This window comes from Clavelina lepadiformis, chromosome 5 (genome assembly GCF_947623445.1).
Source record: "Clavelina lepadiformis chromosome 5, kaClaLepa1.1, whole genome shotgun sequence".
In the NCBI taxonomy this organism is placed as follows: domain Eukaryota; kingdom Metazoa; phylum Chordata; class Ascidiacea; order Aplousobranchia; family Clavelinidae; genus Clavelina; species Clavelina lepadiformis.
The window spans coordinates 8,341,992-8,350,481 of NC_135244.1; the positions used below are offsets into that span (position 1 = coordinate 8,341,992).

General features: G+C 33.3%; 1 protein-coding gene across 1 annotated transcript; it reads right to left on the reverse strand.

Moving 5' to 3' along the window:
- Positions 1–860: 860 nt before the first annotated feature.
- On the reverse strand, positions 861–2,391 carry LOC143460543 (uncharacterized). The gene is made up of 3 exons (XM_076958101.1): positions 2,284–2,391; positions 1,773–2,171; positions 861–1,641 (listed from the first exon to the last, which is right to left on the reverse strand). The coding sequence occupies exons 1-3, from the start codon at positions 2,295–2,297 to the stop codon at positions 963–965; spliced, it is 1,092 nt and encodes a 363-aa protein (XP_076814216.1). The 5' UTR covers positions 2,298–2,391; the 3' UTR covers positions 861–962.
- Positions 2,392–8,490: the final 6,099 nt, after the last annotated feature.

Consider the following 8,490-nt stretch of genomic DNA (forward strand, 5'->3'; position numbering starts at 1 on the left):
GGTTTTAAACATAATTGGTACCAAAGCCTGCGACCATATTTTATGCTGAATATACGGGACCCGCCCCGTGAACACAGTGCAGGAAAGCGTTAACTGGAATTTTCTTGCTTTATTTTGTTTTTTTGTTTGTTTGCTTGCTTGCTTGCTTTTGTTTTCGACATTTAAACGTGTTTTGCTTAAAACATAACGGATAATGGTAACCCCACAACAAAAGCATTACTTAGATATATAGGCAGCAACAAAGGGCGTGAATGTAGATTCACAACAATATTTATGAATAATTTTAAAGCTCTTTGGTATTGCGCTGTATAGTTAACATATAATATTTGTGACATGACTGAAAAAATCAGAGTTGAACGGGTTTGGCAAAAAAACTTACTCGAAATGAAAAAGTAAATTGAATGAAAAATGCTTAAAATTTTAGGCATAATGTCTATAGGCGTATTTCTATTAAATTATTATCCGACCTATGGAGTTAGTTTATAGCTTCCAATATATTGTATGACTTTTGCTAAGACAAACATAATAGGTATATATCAAATATAGTAATATACAATATACACCATGAAATGAAATACAATATAATTTATTTTCAAAAAATATCACAGTGATAATATATTGAATTTTAACAAACCAAAAAACGCTGATCAAAGTTTCAATCAAAATCAATAGTAAATAATTATATTAAAAGCATTTATTAACATTTTAACATTAACATCAACACATTAACATGTAAAATTGATAACAACAATTGATTATATCAAAAGTAGATAACTAATTTACGAATATAACGCATAATATTTAGGGAAGGCAATAAGTTTCATCACTGTGTCAATAAAAACACATTGCTGTGAGTACACGCTTTTTTAATTAATACCTATATACTATATACGTATATAATATTGATACCTATGTTACGTTTAACATGCAAACAAATCAAATAATCATTGAAAAATATGAAGTCATTTCACAATAATTTTATCGGTTGGTGCAGATTTCAGAGTGTCGTACAAATGGTTTGTTTGCGTTATCTCCAAATCTGTCGTCAAGGAAACATCTTTTTGCATGCCGCTGGTTAATTCGTGGAGTCTTCCTGTTGAAAATGGGTCAAGTGCGAGAATGTGGGTGTTAAAATGGGTTATATTATCGGAGTCGTCAAAAAACGGAACCTTTGACACCGGACGAAAACCATTTGATTGATGAAAATGGGCAGCCCTGTCGCTGTGACTAATAGCGACCACGAGAGGTGCTGAAAATCGGGCTTTGTTGCATTTCATGTTGGTAAAGTGTGATATAGTGTCTTTGGAAACAAATTCGTCTTTAAGCACTGTAAAATGTTCTTTCAGTTCTTTCAAAGACAAACGACGCTTACACAATGAAACAATTTTATCCACTTGTTCCATTCTTTGCTGTTTAGTTTCCTTGACGGATTGAGATCGCTGGTAAGTTTGTCTGATTTTCGTCGACATTTGCTTTTGAAGCCAGTATTTCGTCATTATGTCGATGGCTTTCTTGTAAACGAGCGTTCCCAGACCCTGCGAGGAATACTCGGGCGAAATTGCACAGAACAAACCATTCCATAGAGGTATACCTAGTTTTGAAACCTTCTTGTTAACATTTTCATTCTCCCATGCTTCGTACCTGATACAGAAATGATTGTAACTAGCATGTTTATTATAGACTTGTAAGTCAAAGTTTACATAATCCATGTCTAAATGATCACCTTGCGACAGCATCTATGAATAGTATTGCAAAATTATTATCGTACATACCGAATTACTCTTTGGAATCCTTCTTCAGAAATTTTTGCAAGGCCATGTTTTTCGTAAGCTTGCCAGTAGGGTTCATCATTTCCGATTGCCCAACCACAGCCGTCTGCAGAAGGTGGAAGAAAAAGGACTCCGCCGATAACTTTCGTTTCTTTCGAGTTGGTTGCTGGGTCATTGTTACTGTCATCAGAAGACCAAAACCGAATGACCAGCAGTATTCCTTGGCCGCTCCCAACTGTAACTTCGTAGTTGGCGTCCAAGTATGCGCGTAAAAAATCGTCTCTCTTTGTGTCATCTGGCACCATGTACTTGTATAGTGGGTAGCGGTGGAACGAACGGACATAGCACTCGCGGACTGCTTCCCAGTCTTTGTAAGATCTCGACAGTTCAATTTTCAAATTTCTGGAAATCGTAAGTTTAAAGTTTTTTAAATAAAACTCCGCTGTGTTACATTTCCATGACAAGCATTGATTTGTAGTAACTTTAAGTATATGTTGATTATAGTAAAGTTCACCTCTTTGAGTCCATTGCAAATTGCTCTGAGCGCGGAAATCTTTGATAAAAATTTGTACCCTCGAAGATATACGGTTGGTGCTGATTCACTTAAATCGCTTGCTTGGAAACACTCTGAAAAGGAATTAATGTCGGTTATGTGCCAGGGCAGGCTATATATGAGCTTGCAAGAGAAAAAGGTAATTCAAAACATTTGTCGTTGTACCATCTTATCGATTGTTTGTTGCTAAAGTTTCCCCAACAAATAGTAAGTGTCTAAACCGGGGAATATTGCTACAGCTATTAATCATCAATGTTACCCCAGTTTGAACATGTTACGTCACGTGCCTATAAGTGCCTAGTTTGTTCAGACAACAGAGCAATTCCATGTACATATACGGTGTGTTATACTCTTTAGCAAACAACATCATTTGCGTTGTGCTAGTCAATAATAGTTTTATTACCAAATACTGCTATTATTGGTTAAACCATTAAATTAGGTCAGAAAAGGATAAATGCTGATTGGAAATGTCCTATATCTTATATTTAACTCAGCGGTTATTACAAACCTGAATAAACAAGTATAAATTATTACACTTTTTCCATGTTAAATTATTTTTGTTTTTGTTTAAAATTAATTACAAAATGTACAACCAACTCCAAGTAAAACTTATTTTTCTATCACACATCTAACTATGCCAGGCTGTGCGTTTTTTCTTTTTGAAGAAATTGTTCAACAACTATGGCTTGGGACGACTTTCAAGAGTTTATCAATAAACGAATTGAATTATTTATTCGAACCTCAGTTTTTGAGTAATGCATTTCAGACAAATCAGCATTCATGAAAGCAACATCTTTTTGTCGGATAGACAAATTATTTGCAATGGCGGTTTAACCATGAAAAGTGGTGTCAAATATTTTGAAATTCATTTTTAACTAAATAAATATTTTGATAATTCGACTGAGTTATTAATTTCCAATTAATTCAGTCTTTAAGTACAAAAGTACAAAATTACAAAACATCATCAGTCGGTGAGTGATTCATGTATAAGAGTCGTAATGGCGCCGCATCCCATGTGCCATCTATCATATTTGTTTTCCAAAGCAAAGTATATCGGATTATGTGTTCTTTATGGATGGCTTGGTCAATATTTGCATGCAACTAATCTCGATGTTGTGACTTTACCACGCCTCCACACAATGGCAACCGGTTTGGTTTATTTTACTCTGACTATAAGGATCAAAATAGAATCAAGATCCTAAAATAACCTGCCCAACCATAAAAGGTTGGGTTCATTTAACGATTAATTAATTATTTAAGAGATGACCTATAAAATTATTTCTGGACGAATTTTCCTTTATCAAACTTGAGGTTAAGGAGCAACGTCGTAATTTCGGAACTGACGTGTATCAAATTTCATCACTGTGACGATTTTTTTAATTGTCAACAAAGTTTCCAAATATAGAACCGTATCAATGACAAATTAATAATTTTGTTAGTACTTTACTTCATTTATTTTAGAACTATTCGTTGAAGGTCACCTTTGCAGCGTGAAATATGCATGTCGCGATGAAAACATTTCTTTATTATGCCGATTACATACGATTGCTTTCACTCTCTTCAACGATTGTCGTTACGTCCTGGTCAAAGTAACTGCGTGTAAACGAACTTTAACCTGGTTTTTCTGTTGGAAACCTATTTTACTATATACACGCATAATTGATGCATTAACTCGTATTTTCCAGTTTTTGATTGTGTCATTAAAAAGCTTTGACTTGCATTCTTAATAGAAACTCCCACAAGGTGCAATATGCCACAAACGGACGCTTTGTATATTTTGTGAATATGTGCTTGTAGTTGCTTCCTTATTAAATAAAAGTAGCTTTTGTCCAGGAAAATGTTTAGTAACGAACATTTTCAAGCTGAAAAACAACTTACCTCGCAATTTTAGCTATAGGATTATTGCAATACTTACAGCCAAAGAGAAAAGTAAAAATGTCGGAATGAAGTGGTTTTGTGTCAAATGAACTTTATTTGCTGGAAACTAAAACTGATGAGTCACGAAAGCTATATACTAAGGAAAAGCGAGGTTTCGTCGTTCCATTCTCTATAAATGACTGTACACAATATCCACAGATTACAGAGCAAGCAAATCTGTTGTTTCTTACACCAACAATTATACTGACACATTATTGCGCCAACAGCGTCACGGGTCAGTTGCTCTATTGGGGTCTGCTCAGCTGGCGAAGTGGACGTTACGTCAACACGAGTTATGTTACGTCACAGTATACAATTTTAAACGATTTGGAAAAACAGTCTATTCTCGCACATACAATCGTACATAATAACAACCCAAAAAAAAGTTTGAAACAGTGTGTGACAAAACGACGCGTGAATTGGCTACACTTGACGAAAAGCACAATGTCAAAAGCCCTCATCAGTCCGTCTGCGATAGCGCTCAATTTTATGCGATCGTGTTCCGAAAATATTATAAGGTTCTTATATACAGTATATATATATAAATATTATAATTCTTGGGTGTTGGGTTTTGGTATTTTAATATACTCGTGGTAATACATAAATAATACAGAATACAGAAACAAATGGGGTAAGTCGGTACCGATTTATAAGCGGTGGGGTTTATTGGCTGTGAACTTATGCAACAGCGATCACTGGTTACAGTTTATAGTAAACTATTCGGTAGCCTGCGAGCAAAACACGTTGAATTCAATTCTATCTCGATTAATTTGGAATTGGGGGCAACGTTCAGGCAAGCCAATACTTGGATGAGTGACTGCTTTAGCGTACACATTTTAGGATTAATCCTTTCACAACTTTTGTTGTTACTATTTTGCTGAAATTTGGCTTAACTGCTATTAGCTGATATAGCAAAGCCACGAAACAAAAATTGTCAATTGTTACGTAAAATTATCAAATAATTCTGTCAAAATATAAGATCATCACTGGAACAAAAATAGAAAGAAATGTGCCCATAAATATTTCCGTGTCTTGTACTTTCCACAAAAGTATAGGCCATTTTGATTTTCCTACGTGAATTGTTCCTTTCTAACCATTTGCTGTGGGACCAAACTAAAGCACTATATACAGGGTTACCATCGTTCGTGACTCACAAATAAGGATGACTAGGAAACAAAAGAAGAATGCAACCTAGTGTTTGCATTTGTGGTCGAAACAGTATTGCACACCAGGAGAAAGCGATCGGAATTTCTAAAAAAAAAACGGAACGCTATTTGCATGTTCTTAGTTTTGGTCTCTCTATGGTTAAAAATAGCGTAGGCTATTAAGGGGTCGAAATGCCCAAAATCAAAACCTCTGCCATAAAAAATAAGACAAAATAAGGACGTAAATGGAAATAAGGATAAAAAATTTCTAAGACACAGACCTTTAAAATAAGAACAAACATTAGAAATAAGGACGGTATGGCAACCTTGACTATATATATTTATATATATATATATATCTACCGTTAGAGCACAATAAAAATATTTCTACAACTAATCAACTTGCGTCGCGCGTTTTCAAATTGGCAAAATTTATCTTACAAATAAACGCATAGGTTTACTCCAATACTTAACCAAAAAAAAAAAAAATTGACAATTTTAGCGCTGAGATGGTTTTGCGTCAAGTGAGCATTATTTGCTGGAAACCTCAACTGATGATTCACTTAAATGACTAAAGTTTTCTTTAATTATTGAGAGGTTTGTTGAACTATAAAACAAAGTAAAAACTTATGTTTTCCATTTAACTGCTTCATAGCAACATTACCCATTCGGTATTTGGGTTAAATTTAGGTTACTATGACATCGAGTATAGGTTTATTTTAGTAAAAGGTCGAGTGCAACAACCTACTTTTACAACGCTTGACTAAATTCACAGCAAGGTAAGCTGCTAAAGCGATCCTATACATTTTAACTTTAATCATTACCATGATCTTAAGTTGCCTTAAACGTCATATAGGAGAAACGGCTTTCACATTGTAAGGGCAATATGACGTTGTGTAGTTTCGTTCAACTGTTGGTTTTATTTATACTTTTAGTATGAGTTTGTGATTTTTTTGTATTTTGATCAAGAATGATACATTTCACTAATGATCCTCCTACGTGATACTAAAAACAGGTTTTGCGTAAAATCTTTATTCGGTTTCCGAACTAATCACTAAAACAACCATTTCCACCTTCTGACACAAATCAAAAGTCAACGACGTTAACCATAATTTTTTTTTAGATGAATTATAAGATTTGTTCAAGTTATCTTTATACTTACTAACATCATTTCTTCACAGGTAATCAATCGTTCAAGTTTGGTTGTCTGCTTAAACAAAATGGCGCAACGCACTCTCAATAACGTAGTTTTATTATTGTATAATAAACTGTAGGCTACAGCAAAAACTTTGTTTGCACAATTTCCTGATCGTGCTGAAATATGTAGTCGCAAAATGTTAATGAGATCTCAGCAAACATATTTTTAATTATAAACAGGAAATTATTGTAATAATTCGATTCTTTTTTTTGAAATTATTATTGAACTTAAGTTTTAAATAATAATAATGGAAAGTTTAATATTTCGTTCGATGCATATTCAAAGCGATATCTATACCATATTACATGTCAATACCATATAGCCATATAGCCATATACCATGCATATCCAAAGCGTTTTCTATACCATACATACCATACCAATACCATATATAGTATACACCAAACGTATCCAAAAGGAAATTTGTGGCGAACGTTGATGTTGATGATCACGGAGTGTAAAATACATTTTTTTACTGCGCTTTGTCAACACCAAGTGGTAAACGTTGTTGTATTGTACGTTGCTGTTCTGTGACTGTTTGCAGTGCCATTATTGCTAGATTGCAGCGTGCTGTGCTGATTACAATGTGATTATTAGCCTATCATTAGGTTAGTTAAGATATGGAATTATTACGGAATAGTCTAGAACGAATTTAGAGAAAAAGGCTAACATAATTACGTAATATTATTAACTATTAATAATAAGGGCAATAACAAGATTCATTATGTAGTTATGCAATTAAACTCTTAAATACCATCGATGTTTGCAGTAACTTAATTACTTTATATTCTTTCTCAAATACTCCTTAAATGTTCATAAATTTTATTCTTTTATATGTCACAGTATAGTTAAAGCAAAATCATTATATATAGCAGGTTGTAAGATTAACTTTAACTTTGGCTTACAATATGTACACTTGTGTCGTCAATATAGGTCTTTGAAATTATTAAAACTGTTTTAATTCTTTTCACACCATTTGCAATAGATTTGCATATGTTCAAAATTAATTACTTATCGATTATAAAATGAATAGTTATGAAATACATTGATAATATGGAAAAGTGAAAACGGCAAACACATAAGTATTATAGAATAAATGCAAGTGTAGGCCTCACAATTGAATATAATTACATATAAATACTATAAGTTATATAGGCGAACTGACGAACAAATAAACAAAGTTTTAAAGGGGTGAAGATAATTAATTATCCAGGTGTTTATTCACGACTTTTCATTGTTTTTGCTTCCAAGCAAAAAGCTTTTAGTTTTCAGTTGATTTGAAGACGATTGAGTTCTGCATGTTCTGGTCGTGGCATAGAATGCTTATACTCATTTGTTTGACAAAAATTTCAAAAGATATTTTAACTAATTTAGAATGGAATAATTTTTATTACTATCAATTCAGGGAAAACCAGTCTAAGTATATACCTGATTTTTCGTTATCCTGGTCTATATTGATTCAACTCTTGCAAACGTAAACTTAAAGACAGAAACATATTTTAATTATAAAATTTCCTATATTGCAAGTTCGTAGGACGAGTAGGTTTGCAATTACATAGACAAGGTTTAAAGTGATATTAAACATCTTTTTATGGGTGTCTTACTGTGGCTAATAACGCTTACGCACGTCACATCGGTAAGTAATAAATATTTCATAATCATATCGATTCAATTCTTGAAAACACGACCAAAATATACCTCCGAACTGTTGCAGAAACTTTACAGTGCATTGACAATATAGGACAACGATTTTACATCAATTTGATTATGAAAAGCCGACGATCGTTTTTGAAGTGACCAGCATGCCATAACGTTTGTAGATGAGTAAAATCGATTTATCTTTAAACAATAATATTTCAAATTTGTGATAAATTGTAGACTTTAGATATGGTCGGTAAAATGAAATACA

Bases quoted from the DNA above. Each gene is read 5' to 3' on its own strand.
- LOC143460543 (XM_076958101.1), bottom strand. The intron at 1,642-1,772 runs GTATGTACGATA...TTTCTGTATCAG, and splicing joins GGATTCCAAAGAGTAATTCG to GTACGAAGCATGGGAGAATG.